This window comes from Toxotes jaculatrix, chromosome 9 (genome assembly GCF_017976425.1).
Source record: "Toxotes jaculatrix isolate fToxJac2 chromosome 9, fToxJac2.pri, whole genome shotgun sequence".
Taxonomy (NCBI): Eukaryota; Metazoa; Chordata; class Actinopteri; family Toxotidae; genus Toxotes; species Toxotes jaculatrix.
In genome coordinates, this window is record NC_054402.1 from 28,195,724 (window position 1) to 28,214,442 (window position 18,719).

General features: G+C 41.0%; 1 protein-coding gene across 6 annotated transcripts in view; it reads left to right on the top strand.

The window, feature by feature from the left end:
* Positions 1 to 18,719, top strand: part of usp32 (ubiquitin specific peptidase 32) — a 51,710-nt gene that overhangs the window by 6,189 nt on the left and 26,802 nt on the right. For all 6 annotated transcript variants that reach the window (XM_041045792.1, XM_041045794.1, XM_041045796.1 and 3 more), the window contains exons 2-4: positions 10,433 to 10,560; positions 16,693 to 16,798; positions 17,586 to 17,704. In XM_041045792.1, coding sequence (XP_040901726.1) covers positions 10,433 to 10,560; positions 16,693 to 16,798; positions 17,586 to 17,704 — 353 coding nt within the window. The remainder of the gene's footprint in view (positions 1 to 10,432; positions 10,561 to 16,692; positions 16,799 to 17,585; positions 17,705 to 18,719) is intronic.

Sequence of the window (18,719 nt, forward strand, 5' to 3'; positions counted from 1 at the left end):
TTCCTTAAATTTAGCTACAGCACCATCAGGTAGACACCTAGCAAAGTGTAGTCCAGTAACAGGTATTCAGAAGTAATCAAACAGTGACCTGATAGAAGAGGACTGTGGGAAGATTGTTAAATGTTCAGTTTAAATGCTGTGTGCCAGAACAAGGTGGAGGGTGTGGTAAAAACAGTGAGTGGGTTTATTTACACTCTGAGAGAAGTCAAATGAGTCTGATGATGAGATAAACAGAGCTAAGGCTATTATTATTGATGTTCACATGAATATTAAAATCACCTACTATAATGACTTCATCTATGTTAAGGAGTAAACCTGAAAAAAGAGCATGGTACACTGCAGCAAACAGAATCAGCTGTAGTGTTTTCCAAGGTGGGTGTGAAAGACCAAGAATGAGGCTTTCACATGAGTGATGTTTAAGTTTAGGTTTAAAGGTGATTAAAAGACTGGAGCTGAAAATGGCTGCCACTCCACCTCCTCGGCCAGAGCCTCAAGGAAGTGACTGTGAGGAGTGGATTCATTTAGGATAACACAGTCTTCATGACATAGCCAGGTTTCAGTAAGACAGAATAAATCAATATGTTAATCTGAAATAAATCCTTTACTCATGCAGATTTAGATAACAGTGATCTAATGTTTAATAGTCCTCATTTAAATCTCCTGGTTTCGGTCCACTAATAAACTGGGACAGCCAGCGGCCAGGACCCCTGAGAAAACTGAAGATTCCGACATTGTCTTTGCATATGTACACACCTACTCAACATAAATTTTTGTAAGCTCAGACTGGGATAATTGGGTGTCGTTACTGCTGGTGTGAATAACAGTCTCGCTATATTTACATTAATCCTTAGCCAGCAGTTTTAAATAGGATTCAGAGTTGCCTACTCTGGCTGGTGTGGCTAACTTCAGGTACGAACTCCTCTATAATAAAGCAGTTGTTCTTAGTTCTACATGTCATATAAAAGTCTGCTCAGCATGTTTAGACACACAGGATATCATTGGTCCAGCAGCTTTTATAATCAGGTCGTCTAGCCTGCTATGAGGTCCGCTGCGGTCCACAGCAGGACCGGGATCAAATTACTCTACTGAAGACCCCTCCAAGCTGATCAGCATCAAGTCTTCAGATGTGGGTGGAAAGTGGTGCTCAGAGGGTCCTTTACACCAACGAATAGATCACGTGATTTTTTTTTTTTTTCCCAACGGACAATACTGGTTCAGTTCAGTGACTGCATTGTTCTCATTGTAGTGTTATCAACACTTTTTGTTGGGGAAAAAAAATAGCGGCTGCTTAGGCTGAATTTTGTAACTATTTGCACACATCTATTTCTAGTCACAAATGCGATTGAGACACTATTGAGTCCTGGAAAAGCAGATTTTCCTTGTTTGAAGTCATTCTGTAGTAGATTTACTTCCGTCTTTAGGATCATTTGAGTTGCTGCATCACCCAGCTTCCTGCTGAGCTTCAGCTGGCTGACAGCCACCCTGACGTGATCTTTGATAAACTTGGGAATTCATTTTCCCCTTGATGATGGTGAGCTGTCCAGGCCCCGAGGCTGTAAAAGCCCCGACTCGTGATCCTCTCACCTCCCTGCTTCTGCTCTGTGTTCTTCCTTGTTTAACCTTAGTTTCATCAATCCACAAAACATTTTCCCAGTAGCGCTGTGGAGTGTCAAGATGCTCATTGGCAAACTTCAGGTGTACAGTGCCATGCCATGGACACCATCCTCCATTCAACCTTTAGCTGTTACATTTCTTTTTTACCTCAGTGAGCATTCTAGCTGGGCGCCCACTCCTAGATAGAGTAGCCACTGCACTGATCCATATGACTGGCTAGGCTCTCTATTTATAATTAACAGTAGACAGACTGGTCATAGAAAGAGTATGTTAATGGTGGCTCTCTTATATTCAGGGTGTCTCAGTAAGTCTTGACAGTGTGTGAGATAATGAGCCAGCATGGAAATTACCAGGACTGTGAAACTGTAGCGGGTAAATGGAGTTCAGCTGTCGTTAGTTTTATTATTTACACCTGTGCCTTTCCCACTGTGACATGTCAGGGTGTCACCTGTTACGTAGAAAGCTCACTAACACACAGGTTAGCTCAAACACAGCACTACTGCCCTGTAGTGTAAAGTCATGATGGCTGAATATGAATGTTTCAGTTTGGTTTTTGGAACTTTTTGGTTTTAACTTCCTCTGAAAGGCTTGACTGTATCATTTTTCCCAGATTTTACCATCACTGGACCACCACCTGCAGCAGAAACCAAAGCCATGCTAAACAGATTACAGTTTTATTATGAGGATTTGTGGAATTAATGAATTGATTGGTTCTGAAAGAAAATATTTAGTTGTTTATGTTGTTTTTCCTCTTTCCAATCCCATTAAACAGCGGCCTCGTGCTCAGGGTTTGATGTCATGGTCACAGGTGTAATGAGCTTTTCAAGAACAGGACTTCCTGTCTGTTTCTGCCTGCAGGCGTTTCTGTTGACAGTTCGCCGTGAGTAAAAGGTCACTGGAGCTCATGTGAGTTCAGTATTTGCATGCTGCTCCAGAAGCCTTGGTGCTCGCCACCGGGGTGTTTCCAGTCTTGGTGATAGCAACGAGCCGGCTAGGTTCTGCTTATTTCAAAGGACAGTGCCTATCACTTCACAGCAGAAGGCTCTGCCACTTGCTGCTCTGCTGCCATGATGATTTGGTAAGGTGGTCGAACACCAAGAACCTGCTGTGAATGTGTGTGTGCTTGGAACGCAATTGTGTTTGTACAGGATGAGGGAGAGAGAGAGAGAAAGTTAAGGACACAATGATGTGTATTTGCAGTAACTATTATGTTACGGCTCCGTGCTTTGTCTGAAGACTGTATGTGTTCATGGAAAGTGTGTGGGAGGAGTTTCAGAAATCAGAGCCATTGTTTACTGTGCATTGAATGGGAACCACTTGAGTTAATGCAGCCCAGTGTCCACCCATTGCATCACAGCATTACAATACTCAAAGTGTTCTCCATAATCTTTACCGCTTTGTTTTCTTCCCCATTTGTCCATCTAATTGTAACAATTTTGCTATTATCCGTCCTGCTACTTTGTCATCAAGCCGGCTCAGTAGTATAGTGGAACACTTATCTCCAATTCACAAACCACAGGTTTGCTTTATTTACCGTTTGGGTTTTCAGAGGCCACGTCGTTGTCTGACTAGTCTTCAGTGAAACACGTCGGGCCATCGTGTATGAGAATAATAAGAGGCAGCAGAGTTTGTAGCTGATTTTACCTGTCTGCATAAGATGTCACAGCTGACAGTGCAAATCAGAGCAAAAACCAAACCAAGAGGGTGAAGGAGCGGCCTGCAGAGCTCAGAGACAGGACTGTGTAGAGGAACAGCTCTGCAGAAGTCTACAAACAAACGTCTGCTGCATTGGATGTTCCCAAGAGCACAGAGGCCTCCATGATTCTTAGATGGAAGATGTTTGGAACAACCAGGAGTTTTCCTGGAGCTGGTCACCGGGCCAAACTGAGCAATCAGTGGAGAAGGACCTTGGTAGGTGACCAAGACTTGGTAGGGGACCAAGAACCTGATGGTCACTCTGGCCGAGCTCCAGAGATCCTGTGGGAACACTCTGATCAAACACAGACTGAACTGTTTGGCCTCAATTCTGAGTCATGTCATGAGCTCTCAGGACCTCAGTTGGAAGGTGCACCTTTTAACAGGACTGTGACCCTAAGCACAGCCAAGACAAAGCAGGAGTGACTTAGGGACAACTCTGTGAATGTCCTTGTCTGGCTCAGCCAGAGCCCTGACGTGAACCCATGCAAATATCTCCTGAAAATGGCTGCCCACCAATGGTCACCATCCAGCCTGACAGAGCTCAAGAGGATCTGCAGAGTAGCATGGCGGAAAACGTCACTGCCAAAGGTTCTTCAACCAAATACTGAGTGAAGCGTCAAAATACCTATGCAATATTTCTGTTTGTTTTTTTTTAATTTGCAAAAATTTCTAAAAACCATGTTTTCACTTTATAATTATGGGATATTGAGTGTAGATTGATGTGGCTTTAAACAATTCAAAAAAGTGAGGGGTTCTGCTGAATGCACTGTATGCTGCCCGTGTCAGTCCAGGACGAATCACATCTCCAGTACCTGTGACATCTGCAGTACCTACGGTACTGTAGAAAAACAGGGACCATCACATTTACAGAATTCTGGCATCGACTTGGTACCGTAGTATCAGTCGTTGTGATGTCCTTGCTCTCTGCTGTGTCCAGCACTGATGTTTTTCCAGCTGGAAGGAGTTTGGCTCTAGTTATTATTAAGCTGCATCAAAGAGCTACATCCCAGAAATGAGACCCACCAGCTGGGCAGGTGACCAGTGGAACCACTGGCAGAAAGAGGGAAAACAGTGCATCTCAAATCAGTGCCGGAACTACCTGAATTTATTTTTTTCATTTCGACTTTGAAACTGATATGAAACAGCCTTTGATACAAGGGCCAAAGCACCAAGGCACAGGCTTATTAAGGCCTTTTTTTAATGTTTGCAAAGCAGTGTGCCTTGGTGTTTTTGCTTATGACTTATTGATCACAAAGCAAAGAACAAGTCTAAACTCTCTCCGTTTTCAGTTTCATGATATGTCCTTGAATCCATTGATACCTGGATGTGTGAAGCAGCACTCCTCAGCCAGTCTATTTGCTCTCTCCATAAGTGCAGAATGGTTTGGGTTGGATTTGAACAGCCTCGTTTTTATTTCCAGGACTTCAGCTAAAATACTTCAGCTTCACCTCATTACAGTTTTCGACCCACAGCAGCAACAGAGACATGATCCACCCGCAAAATGAAATAAAGTAGGAAAGACTGCTTGCAGCACTGGCTGATGCTCAATGTCACATTCACTGTGTGCAGTTATCATTAATTGCAGCTGCTGGTTTTCATTTGTACCATTATATGATTTAGTTACTTGCAACACTGTGCACTGGGAGATAATTTCTGTGTTGTGAGGGGTGGGGGGGGGGGGCATCTTTCACAGCTGCTGTACTTTGAATCGTGTGTTAAACACAGGACTGGACATAGATCTGCTAAATAACTTATTCCACCCTGATTTCCTGTCAAGTGGATTATCTCAGGATAAGGACAATTTTTTTTATTCCTTCACTATATAAAACAACAGAAAAAAAAGACACAAGAGCATAAAGTGATCCCAGAAACACAGGGTGCATCACCAGTAGCTGGTGGATTTTTCCTTTGCAGACTGTCCTATACCAGCAGCATGTCCTCAGGACTAAACTTGTCAGCCCTGGTTCAAAATGGTGCTTTAACTTTTGACTCTGACCTTTTTTTTCCTCCCTGAGAGTCATCCTTATACACAGCAGTCATTCCCTCTCAGTTCAGTTACCTCTGGGTACAACATAATTCTGCTGAAGCAGAATTATGTTGTACCTGAGCTCTAGTGCGCTCACAGAGAATCAAAAGAAGCTCTGCAAATTACAATACTGCGTGACAATAGATGTGATATGACTGTAGGAATGCATTGTGTTTTTTAGTACACCATAAATAGGCTTTCAGTGTCTGGTCAGAAATGGGGGGAATCTCTGAATGGCTATGTCGAAGGGTGACAAGGTCCACCTATTTGCTGTCTGTGTAATGTTAATGTATAGAAAATCTGAAGTGTAAAAATGACACGTGGTGGTGTGCGGGACTGTGTCTTTGCCGTGCACCATGACTTCCTGGAGTCTCTGTGTCACTCAGAGATTGCCAGGCAACCAGCGGAAACTCCAGTCCTCCAGGAAGTCACTGAAATAGTCCTGTACATTACCCCCAGAAAAACCACAGCTTTCTGTTTTTTTTTACTGTTCAGTTTTTGTACTTCTGCTTCCTTGAAAGAGGAGAATTTGCCAAAATGTTGAATTATTTCTTGAATGTAGTTACATGTGTAGTTACATGATGAAGTGTTTCATTAGCCCAGAAATATTGCAAAGCCTCTAGTCCAGTCCTTCTTGTGCAGTTTTCTGGAGCCTTTCTTATAAACCTCCCACAGCACGTTAAAAAAAATATAAACAGTGGAAATATATTGCAACAATACCTGGACCAACAGCTGATCCCCTCATTTTGACAGCTCTATTTACTTCAGTCCCTGAAGACCCACCGATTCCCCTGTCAATACATAGTCAATTCTGCATCCTGGTATTGCTGTTGGAAGCAGTTTGCTTTAAATCTTTTCTTTTTTTTTTTTCACCATTTGCAGCACAGAGGGTGAGGATGAAGCACTGTGCAGTAGTAGTTTGGATTAAACCCACAGCTTCTCTGTGTGTGTGTGTGTGTTTGTGTGACTGTCCCTGTGTAACCCTGCCACCAAATCTTGACTACTCTACACATGAGCTACACTCAGCTTTTCTGTCAATGGGTTGTGTGAGATAAAGGTGTTGGTAAATGTCAAATCTATCACTCTTAACTAATTTCATAAGTCTTTTTATTTTCCCCCGTTTCCCCCCTCACAGCAGTCATTTCTCCCTCTGCTCATTATTTCTCATTTGTTGTCTCATGCTCTGGTAAAGTCACAGCAGTGCAGAGAGACCTTCGGTTTCTACATCCAGTAACATGTACACACTAAGTGTTTTTTCCCCCCTCAGTAACCTATAGCGACCTTTGACTGCTCTCCTTGCCTCTGAAGTCAAATCATCTGGTCTTTGTTTTACCACAGGTTTGGTCTGTGGATGGAGGGGTTTTTTTTGCACTGCAAGAGCACAGTTAAGACCTTGCAACAATTTTCTCATCCCTTAAAAACAATGTAATGGAAACAGCCCCCTATTTTTACTTTGTTGTGGAGAATTCAAGTTATTATCTTGTATTTATTTCCTTCTATATAAACCATAAAGTAGAAGCAGCAGTAGTATTTTAAACTGATAAGACAGCTGTGAAGGTTGGTTGGTCTAAAGCAGCTGCTGTTCAGTGATAATAGGATGTTCCTACTGTAATAGGTTTGATATTTGATGTCTTTGTAGTCACAGCTGTAACTCATTACATAACTTTCACACCAACTCCCCGGTCGCAGATAGTAGGCAGCCCTCTACCCCAGTGTCTCTAGTGCATGTGCATGCTTTGTGTGTGTGTGTTTCATTCTCTTGGTGTGGGTACAATGCAGAGTAATTTCCCCACTGAGGGATAGTAAAGGAATAAACTTAAACTTGAACTTTGCACCAGAAGTCAACTTAGATTATTCTAACATGTTGCCACCCAACATGCTGAACGTGGCTGTATATACATGTCTCTACCAGCTGGGGAATCTCTATGTTTAAACCTGAAGCCATATGGACTCTATTGCCCTCTACAGGCTGGTGTCAGAACCAACCTAAGGATGGCATTAACATGTTTGTAACACGCTACTATTTATAAGCAGCATACACACATTTAATCCATGGTTTATAACACACGATAATGAAGTTGTAAGCAGCTATAACAGCAAATGAAGTGTTTGTTAATGTAGTTGTCAGCCATTATAACAGCTATTGCTCATAAATGCCAAATTGTGGGGGACATGAAATAAAGTGTTCCCACAGTTTTTCAAAATGAAGCATTAATTCTAACAGTATGTACAGTACCTCCTGAATGATTGACAATCAGTTAATCATCACACACACTGATTGTTCAAGAATATACAAGCTGACCTGCTGTAATCAGAGCCCATCACGCTGCACAGTGACAGCAACAGCACCTTAATATTTAATTCATACTTTGATATTGTGTTATATTTTTTGTGCCATGGAAATTGATAAATTACAAAGCCTTGACAGAATAAAAAATCTGTCTAGATTTAAAAAAAAAAAAAAAAAAAAGGCACTTAACTAGAGTTCAGACAGGAGCAGATTAGAAAAGTGTTAGCTACCGGTAATGTGACCTGATTGTTGATGGAGAGTTGTGGTTGTGGTTTCAAGAGTGAAATTAGAGTTAAAAACAAACGGATGATGGTGTTAATGAGCTCAAAGAGAAGAGAAGTCATGTTAACTGTGCTCGCAGATGTTTGTCAGTGAGTGGGTTAATGTTGTTTTAGGTAGGCAGCTGTAACCAAGATAAAATATCGCTGACTCTGTAGCTGGGACGTGGTGTAAGCGTTTTATCACAAACCTTTACTCCAGCAGCTGTAACATCCAGTCCATATAATACGACATACACACAGCTAAAATCCATGACGTCAGTATGTGACCAATCAAGGCAATCCATCGGTTTTTATTTAACAGGTCAAGTAACTTTCCAAAAACAAAAAACACTATTTAATTAATGGTGTTTTTTTTACGCTTAAACACACTCACGACAATCACAATGTTACAACTCACAATCATGATGGTGGATGGTGAATCTGCATGCCATCCATTTTCAACAAACACATGATGATGCTTTAGATAATTTGAATAAATTTAGCGGAGTTATTGATTGAAAAAAACAAAAAAAAACAATCATTAGAATCAAATCAGAACAGTCGGAACAAACCAAAACAGCATTTCCCTGTTAATTTCCTTGTTTCCCTCTCTGTGACAGAACCATCCCAGTGAGTCAAAGCTGTCCATTTTTCGTGATATCTTGACATGTATAAGTGATATGACATCCCATGTTTTCTTTTAAACATGAATCAACGATAAGATGAGTAGATGAAAATGGCCCTTACCCTTCCTCTTTGCTTTACAGTTACAATATTTTACCACATTTGCTTAAACCAAAATGTCATTTGTGCTCATTCTGTAGAGTAGAGCAGCTGAGCCATATTCATTACCAGGTAATCTTTGTTATGTATTTATTAGTGAATTAGTTCAATTATTCATTTGTGGTCAAAATAATGTTAGGTCAGTAGACCTATTGATTCATCCAGTCATAGTGGTTTCAGCACTAGTGTCTCCACATCTCTACTGGCCCCTGAGTGGTGATGGTCCAGTCCAGTGCTGCTGTAACTGGAAAACTCCATCAGTGTTTGATCTGGATATAGTGACAATAGAAGTGTATGTGTGTTCACTGCCGCAGCAGCAAGGTAATTGTTGCCATTGGGACTCCATTCTCCTATCACACACTCCCATCACACTGTGACACAGCTTTGACCTGAGGTGGAAGCGCAACAGAGGACAATAGGATATGTGTGATATGAAGTTCTGCATGGCTGATGCTACTGATGGTCACAGCTCCCACTGCTGCTTTGCTTTTTTAAACCAGCACTTTGGAAAATATGAATGAATAAGATCATTATCATTAGCTGCTGTCACACATGCGCTGCAACCCTGAACTTTCCTGGACACCACCCGGAGGAGCTGCATGTGTGAATGCCAGGACCAGACATTAAACGGAATTTACCCTGTCAGCTCCCTAGTACAAAGTCTGCATAATGTCCAATTGAGCCGATGTGTGAATGTCATTGTCTAGAGAAAATTCTCAGCGAGTGAGTGGACATGTTGATGACTTTGTCTGTCCTGCGTCCTGCACGCATTGCCCAGGCACCACCCCTCGCCTAAACCAAACAGAGTATTTCCAGTAGGTGAGAACACAAGAAAGTAAAGAGGCATGGTATGAGATCAGGTAGAGCACTGAAGTTATCTTTCTGTCAGCTCCTTGCTGCTTGTTCACTAGCAACATCCAGTCATATACATCCAGGCTGACACTTCTCACCACTACAACGCTACACCCGCTACTTTACCTCTGCTGTCACCCACGTAAACCCCTTCTTCCTCCTCCTGTGTTAACCCTTTGATCTTATGTTCCACCTACGATACTCTGACTCTGTTACCATGGCCTAGAAATTGTCAAATCCGAGGATAGAATTGTCTCTAACTGAAATATGATTGGCTGCTGATTGCTGAACTATGTGGCTGATGTTTTATGACCATTCCACGTTACTCATTATCGCATATTGACCATTCACATATCAGCTGAGTGTGGGCTCTGTTGGGGAAATGGATGAAACGCACCACCTCAGTACTGAGGTGTTGATGACTTTGAGATTATTCAACACTGAGCAGCCATTTTAGGTACATCTCCAAGGCACCGTAGCTCAGAGGAGGAGGTTTTGGTGTGTGTGTGTGTGCGCGTGCGTGCATGTGTGCGTGCGTGCGTGTGTGTGTGTTTAACACATAAAAATGTGCAAGACTTTGAAATGCTTTTCCCCTTTCCCCTTATTATATGTCGTCATCGGATAGTTTTGTTTTATGCTGCTGCTGATTTGGGATTTGTGCTGACGACAGTTATTTCATCCGAGTCCCTCTACAATGAAGCTGAATGTGAAGCTGAATGTAAATGTGTTGTGCCCAGAGCTTCTAAAATCATATATGAAAACATCTGAACTGAATAGAGAATCCACAGACCTCGTTGCTAAATGTTTGCTTTAGTGTAGAGAACTGCGACACCTTTCATCACTTCACTAAACTATTTCAAGTTAAAGGAAAGGAAAATTGTTCTTTTTTTTCTTATCTCACCTCTGCAGTCACTGATGTGGAATTGAAGCGGCTGAAGGATGCCTTCAAGAGAACCAGCGGCCTCTCCTACTACATGACCCAGCAGTGCTTCTACAGGGAAGTGCTGGGAGATGGAGTTCCCCCTAAAGTTGCGGAGGTAAGGCACAGTGATATGGATAAAAGTGAGTAGCCCCTTAATTTTACACGCACAGGAGAAGGCTCTTTACTTCTCCTGTGTTTTACTGAGCTTGTTGTGGGGACATGGTGATCACCGCTGGCCTGGATAGCATTACATCTAGGGTTCCCAGCAGATGGCTCGGTGCCAGGGTGATAACTGAGGTCAGTCACGACAGACTTTTTGGCCTGTGTAGTTATCTTTTAATTAATAATCTGAAAAGAATTGTTTTTTTTTTTTATCAGTAGTTTCTTTGATAGTTTTGCCCAGTACAAAGTCCAGCTCTGCATACCACTAAAGGATTTACAGGTCCCATGAAAAGGCATTATTACTTACCTTAATGTTATGCACTGTGTTTCCTGTCGAAAGAGCATGATGAGGCCAGACATTAGAGAGCCAGGGATCCATCTTAAGTGTAAACCGATGCGGCCATCAGTTACGGCAGTAGGAATAGCCCACTATGTCTTGGACTAAATCAGGATTAGTCTTTGTATTACAGATAGGATTCTGTTATTTGTTTGTGAAAATCCAGGAATAAACATCTGAAAACGTTGATTAGAATACATTTATATATTTATATATCAGATCTTTTTTTTTTTGTCCCTTATCAAGCAGTGCTAATACAGCTGGTAAGTGTTTGACTTAAAAGGAACTTCAGCCTGGTGCAGAGCATACTGGGTTACAACAACATGACAACATGTAACAGCCAAATCTGTTGTCTGACATCCAGAAGTTGCATAGATTACCTCACGTTTCCCCTCACACATCCCCACCTGACTGTAAGTGACTGAGCTGTTTGCCCACACTTCTACCAACTCATCAGTCTCAAGTTGAACAATAGAGGATGGGTATTCTGGGACTCTGGCTATTGTTGGCAGATTCAGTAGGAAAACAGACTGTGTGAGCTATGTGATTTGGGAGAAGCAGAAAGTCTAAAAATATCGCCCATGGTACTGAATGATGGCTTAAGAGTGTCAATTTAAGACAATAGTTTAAGATGGATAAAAGTATTCTCCTTCAAAAAATAACTTACCTTTAAAAAAAAAAAAAAAAAAATCTTAAAATTACATCCACTCCTTCTCCCTCATTGAAAAAACCCAGAATGTAAATGTAATATACTTTTTAATTCAAACATTTAAATGCTAGACCTAAGTTGCCTCCTTTAGGACACCTTGTGTCCTAAATGGCAACTGGTCTCATACTGGACTACAGTCGGCCTCCAAACTAATTGTGCTGTCACAGATCCAGCTAATGCCTGAACATTTTAAACTGAGATTTAAGGTTACCTCAGAGAAACCTTCTTGGTAAATTGAACTAATCACTAACACAGTCCATGTAGAGAGACAGGTTTTCTTTATTTTTTCTTTATTTCTTTATGTTTGGACCTTTTGAACTATTGTTTGAAAATCCATTCGGGACCTGACGCACACTGATTTGTGGTGTCTGGAATAGTTGTGTGCATGACACAATATAAAACATGTCATTCATTTGTAAAGTGTGATTTGGGGAAAAAAAAAAAAAAAAATCCCCTGCATGTGTAATATCTTTGATAAATCCCCGTCACCTGCTGAGCCAGATCACACACATCTTAGTTACTAGCACAGTGTAAACAGTCACCTCACTGATTAGTGATGTGGGTTTTGCTGTGTGATTCAGCACCTGGACTCTTCCCCCCCCCCTGTAGGTTAATGTAATAATTCATTACAGTGGGGAAAGCCTGCATATGTGGTACCTGTTGGTTACCTCTGTTAATCACTGTAGCAGGAGTAGAAATGAGTTCAGGGGGACTGCAGACTGTGAGCCAGGGCTTCTCACAGCGCTCTGTGTATTTCAGGATGAATCAGAAACACACACCTTTTCCTTCACAGTACGTCGGCGGGGATGGGGTTAGCCGCCCCCATTCTTAAACGAATCCTTAAACGCAGCGCTCACCTCATCAAACGCTACATGCACGCGTCTTTTCCCTTCTCTTTCCCTCAGCTTCTTTCTCCTTCCCCGTCGTCCTTTGTCACCATGGCAGCAGTTACTGCGGTGACAGCGGTCCAGATGTAAGGTTACTGCTGCCTTCTTCAAACAGAAACATGGCTGCTGTGCATTCTGATCGTTCAAAGAGAGCCTGAGCCTAATCATCCAGTAAAGAAGCACGTGTTCTTGTTAATGCTCCGGATCACTTTATACAAAAACCTCCATCTATTTGTGTTTGAATACTTTCTTCTTTTGATTGTTTGTTGGTGTTCTGATGATGGTGTACACAAGCATGGTCACGCAGAGGGAGGATACAGAACACTTTGTGTTGGATAAAAATAGAATCAGTGTTTCAAACAGGAGACGGCTCACATTTGGCCGCGGTGCCATTTACTGTGTTTCTAAACATTTGGATTCACTGATTCTTTGCAGACTACAGAGGGTCACACAGCGAGTTTTTCCTTCAAGGGATGGGCTTCCAGTTAATGGAGCTCAGCACTGCCTCGCGTTTTCAGTTAGATGAGGTTTTTTTTTTCATGTAGTTTACATTATACAAAATAAATGCATGAATAAATACATCATTCTCTGTTTCGCCACGACCATAACACAATAATCTCAAGTCAACATAAGGTTGGTTTCGGTTAAGGTTCGCCACCGAACCAAATTACACATGTAACATTACTCAAATACAAATATATACTCATATGCAAATACAATGAGAAGTCCCATCAGATCCACTCAGCATCATGTCAAAGTCAGAACTTGAGGGGGGGGGGGGGGGGGGGTTTATAATGATGTGCAAGCTCAACAAACTATGGTGAGAAGTTCATCTCAGTGATGGTGACAAATGCATGGTCATGTGATCCACAGCGGAGGATCTACAAAGATTTCCGAACGTATATATGACCATCTGTGGGTGTTCATGAATGCCACTCCACAGTAAAGTAACAGTTTGAACAAATGTAAAACAATCTGAAAAATAAATGCATTGCGTTATGAATAAATAGCAGTATTTTACACACACACATATATATATTTAACTTCAAGTTCATCGATCTGAAATAATTAGCCTTTAAAAATCTTCCTGTGCATATATATATATTTATATAATATATGGCTGGATTACCCATCACATGTAGACAGGGTTATATTTGTGTTTGGAGACTTCTTTTCATGCCCAGACATTCGGCTTTTCAGCGTATCATAATTTCAAATAATTTCAATTTCTCTTTACCCTATGATTACAAAATACTTAAAAGTTGCTCTGGCCTAGGATGATGTGAATCACATGCCATGGCCTTCAACATCTACACGTCAACCCAACTGAACCCCTAAGGCCGATTATGGAGCGACAGCACTTATTACAGTACATACACAAACTGTGAGGCTTTCTTTATCAAAGCAGAATCTTCATAACAGGTTAGGCGGTGGTACAGTTGTGTGATTTATGGTTTGGGTTTCGATATAAAAAGCAGGACTATCCAGCGTGTTTACTGTGTCTCTCTCTCTCTCTAGCAGGGTTAATCCAGTCAAAAAATACCCTCTGACCTTTGTGCAGCTTGAAGAAGGCAAACATGACTGAGTCGACAGCCTCAGGGGTTTCCCCAGAATTTCCAGGTGGAAGCCACATACAGTTTAAAAAAAAAAAAACATCTTCACCAGATACAGTATGCAAAAATAATAATGCATGTTAAACATCGTTCCTGCCCTGAAACACTGTAACATAAACAGCAGCCTGACCTATGATATAAATCAATTGTCAGTCAAAACAACGCCTTTGTGTGTCTTTGTGACTTAAACATTGTGACAGATGTCATGCTCCCATCTCACCAGGGAAGTAAACGTCACTGTCAGGCAAACTGAAGAGTACGGCTGTGTATCTGCATGAAATTATATTTCTCACAGGAACGGTTCAGAGTGTGTGGGAGTGGTTTGGAAAAAGTCAAGCCACTGAAGATAATCTTTGAGAGTCAGCTATGGATTATTTATTTTGGTTTGATTTGTACAATTGGGGGGGAAAAAACGTGAGGTTTCCAAAAAAAAAAAAATTAAATAAAATGGTTAAAATTGAAGTAGCAGAGGCCGAGGCAGTGGCTCCTACCCTTCCCAAAATTCTACCATCTTTGTTTGTTTTTTTTTTTGCTTTTGCTTTGAAACGTAGGACTTCTGTAAAAATTTTGAAGTCTCCAAACCCGCTAACGCTGAGATAGTGACCTTGATGACATCACTAGGGTTATTTTCTCACTCTTCATAAAGCGTGACATTACAGCTGAGTCGTACTTTCCATGACGAGTAAACTTACTGAACCCATATAACTGATGGAGTTTCCCTTTAATATCTGCTCTTTTCTCATATATATATATGGACGTTTGGACACAGCTTCTCATTCAGTGGCTTTTCTTTATTTTTATTACTTTGTACAGTGTAGATTCATACCGAAGACATTGAAACTATGAAGGAACACATATGGAGTTACATAGTTAAGAAAAAAAAATGGAAATTCATGGATAAAAATGATAATTATAATTATTAATAATTATTTTAGCATTTTGGTTAAAGAGCTTCTACATACTGGTGTATTAACCATTAGGGAAACATAATAGACTGTGGCATAAACCTTACACTGGGTGATGGTCTACGAAACTTGTTAAGCGTTGTGTATATATACATATACATGATTACTTTTGTTTTCTGAGTGTCACACTGGACATGAATTTCACAGTCAGTAAATATAGATCATACTGTTTCAAGACAACAATGCAAATTTTCATAAATTTTACAAGACATTTGAATAAACGGGTCAGTTATCACATTAACATGTTTAAATAAGGAAGAAGGTTAATGGAGAGGGTTTTTTTTGTTTTATTTTTTTTAACCATATTGAAAGTAGTTTCAGTAATAGAACACAGATGATGATTAATATGCAGTGTATGGTGGAAGTTTGGTGGTGGGGTTCAGAAGTTTGCATAGTATGACACACTTCTGTTTTTTTTCCCCTCTGCTGTGCTGTGTGTGACTTCAGCAGGTAAAAGTGAAAATAGCCGTCAAGTGTGCAAACTCTGTACAGTGAAGCTCAAACATCCCGACGCACAGTCTGCAAAGCTAACTGATGTCAGCCGTAATTGTGAGAAGGGACATGCTGATGTGGAGACCAGCAGCAAACAGCAGCCGCAATGGATGAGTGTGATTATGCTGTCACTGGTCACACCTGCCAGCTAAGGCAAAAAAAAAAAACATCCCCACAAACAAAACCCTTTGTGAACTTCAGTGTCCTCTTAAAAAACAAAGATATATTTTTAGAGACACCACCGTCATATTGGAGTAACTGCATTTTAACACACTTGTTCACCACTTTTTTAAAAGACAGGGCAGGTTCCTGCTTCTTGAGTTTCAGATGTGTAATCAGAATCTTGTCATCTTGTCACCTCCTTGTTGTGGGGGTCACTGTTCCTTTTTTTATATCTTCTGCTGTTTCTATCTTTTTGCAGTTCCATACTCTCGTCCACTTTTCTCCCTCTCCCTTTAATTTTCTCTCTCATGCCCCAATTTTCAGGTTCCTGTAGGCAGCAGATGAGCTCATGTTTCTTTGTGTGTGAGCTGGGAGGAGAAATGAAAACAAAAGGAGATTGTGCTTAGACCAGAAAATAATTTTTTGAACAAGCACGTGTACCCACAAATCAAGTAATCTGGTAATCTGATACCCCATGTCATGACTCATCTGCCCACTGTTCTGCTGTCAAAGTGTAAATCATGTTTGGGAAATGGTACACAGCCTCTCACCGTCTCATTACTTCATAATGGGCTTCACGTTATTTTAAATGTTTCACAAAGGTTGTCTTTCATGCACGGCACCGTCATTGGATTATAGTAGATTTTACATGTGTTAATTATATTGTGTCAACCCATTTTATTGTCTGTGAAACACAACTACACTGACGTGGAAAAGAGAGACTGAGCTGCTCTGGTAACAGCTGATGTCTTGTCGCTCGTCCACATGCTGTCCACATGAGCGTCCCTGCCGTCAGCTCTGGAAATGAATGGACTTCTGCTGACTTGTTGATAGTGTCGCAGACAGTGTGAAGACGAGGTGAAGTGAGAGTGAAGTTGTCCACGTCTTTCACGTTTTGCTGTGTGTTTTGTGTGTTCCAGGTTATTTACACCTCATTTGGAGGCTCATCTAAAGGGCTGCACTTCAACAATCTGATCGTGGGTCTGGTGCTCCTGACCAGAGGACGCGATGAGGAGAAGGCCAAATGTAAGTTGTTTAGTATAAGTGTTTTTTTTTTTTACCAAAGAGAACATATGTATATTAATTTTATATACCGAGAACAGAACGTGGTCACTGTTTTGACAAGTGAGTTTGAGACAGAGGTGCACTTCCTCCTAAAATGAATCATTCACTGAAATAAGGAACCTTCACTTTTAACTAATTCAGCTCTGTAATTCCACATTCCAGTGAACTAAAGGAAATTTCAAAGGTCAAAATTCCCCTGTGAGAAGGAGACGGGGCAAAATCTCTCTGCCCATATATCACCATTCCACAACCTCACAGACAGTGAATGATCTACACACACACGATATATATATATTGTAATTCACATATATATCTATGTTGATCTTGATGTTGTTTACTTGGTTGTTGTTGTGCACTTGGCTAAATTGTAATTTGATGATGATAAAGAACCTTTCTTCTGTTTATATAAGTAGTTGATGCATATAACTTATTTTATGATTCAAACCATGATGAAATTAAATATTTTATATCCTACTGTCCATCTCTGTCCCTTTCGCCTCTCTATGTCTTCCTCTTCCTTATTCTGATAGTTGTGTTTGTGCAGGCAGTTTAACGGATCTGGACATTATTGACATTGTTGCTTCTGTTGTCCTTACTGCTGCTGCGTGCAAGAGGCCTGCCTTCCTGTGATAAAGCTGAACTCTCTCTGACACTGTGTGTGTGTGTGTGTGTGTGTGTGTGTGTGTGTGTGTGTGTGTGTGTGTGTGTGTGTGTGTGTGTGTGTGTGTGTGTGTATGCGTGCTCACAGACCTCTTCAGCCTGTTTGCCAGTGATCTGGGTGGATATGCTGCCAGGGAAGATATAGAGGCGGTTCTCCAGGTCCTGGATGGAGAAGTTCCAACCTCCCTCAAGAAGTGTTTCAGTGAGGTCAGCCAACAGCACAGCCTGTCTGTCACCACGTGGACACACATCAGACACACACACTCACTCACTCACTCACTCACTCACTCACTCACTTTAGACTTAGTTATAACAAGAACAGAACAGATCAATAACTTGAATGTCACCCACGTTTCCTTCTTGGTTTGTACCATTGATGCTATTTTTATTATTACAGAGGTGTTTGTCACATGCTCATAAAACCAGTGCCAGTTGCCCACTCAACAGAGATGATACAAAGTTTTGGCTTTACACTGAGTTATTGTTCTGGGTAATTAAAATACAAAAGGGCCTTTCAAATCACAGCCCACTGCGAACAACTGTGGGGAAAACACAACGCAATATAGTAAAAATCCTCCCCAGCTTACTCTCTCACTGTTAGATAACATCACTATATAATGTCCTGAGGACACTACCTCTGAGAAGTTAGCCTACACCCCAATGCAATTCATGTGAATGGAATTTTGAGTGGGATGCTCAGAGCACTGAAATCATTTAAAAATGTGTTAGGAAATTACATATCAGCCCAGAAATAACAATGTAATGAGAGTTATATTAGGGTATTACTGGTTATTATACTAGAATTATTACAACAACGAATGGTGCTCGACTGACAGCACGTCTATCAGCTGCATGCAGCTTTCACCTTGGGGTGTAGCAAAGTGCATTTCATTTATTTGTATATTTATTTTCTCTTTGGCCTGGATCAATTCTAAAGTTCCCATCCCAACATTTGTCACTCATTCTGGAAAGGTGCCTACTTTGAAATTGCACGTAAAACTTTGGAAGCAAATAAGACTTCCACAGGTATTAAAAGAAGTGTTTTTGGGGGTTTTTTTTTCTGATACCTGTCCCATGATTTTTAGTCACTTGCTTCAGACTGATGGCCCACATGTCCTCTCTATGGCCACAAGTAACAGTTATTTTAATAGGTTACTATTTTAATAAATATTTTTGTTTAAAACTGCCAAACCAGACATCGAGACAGGAACACTCAGGGATA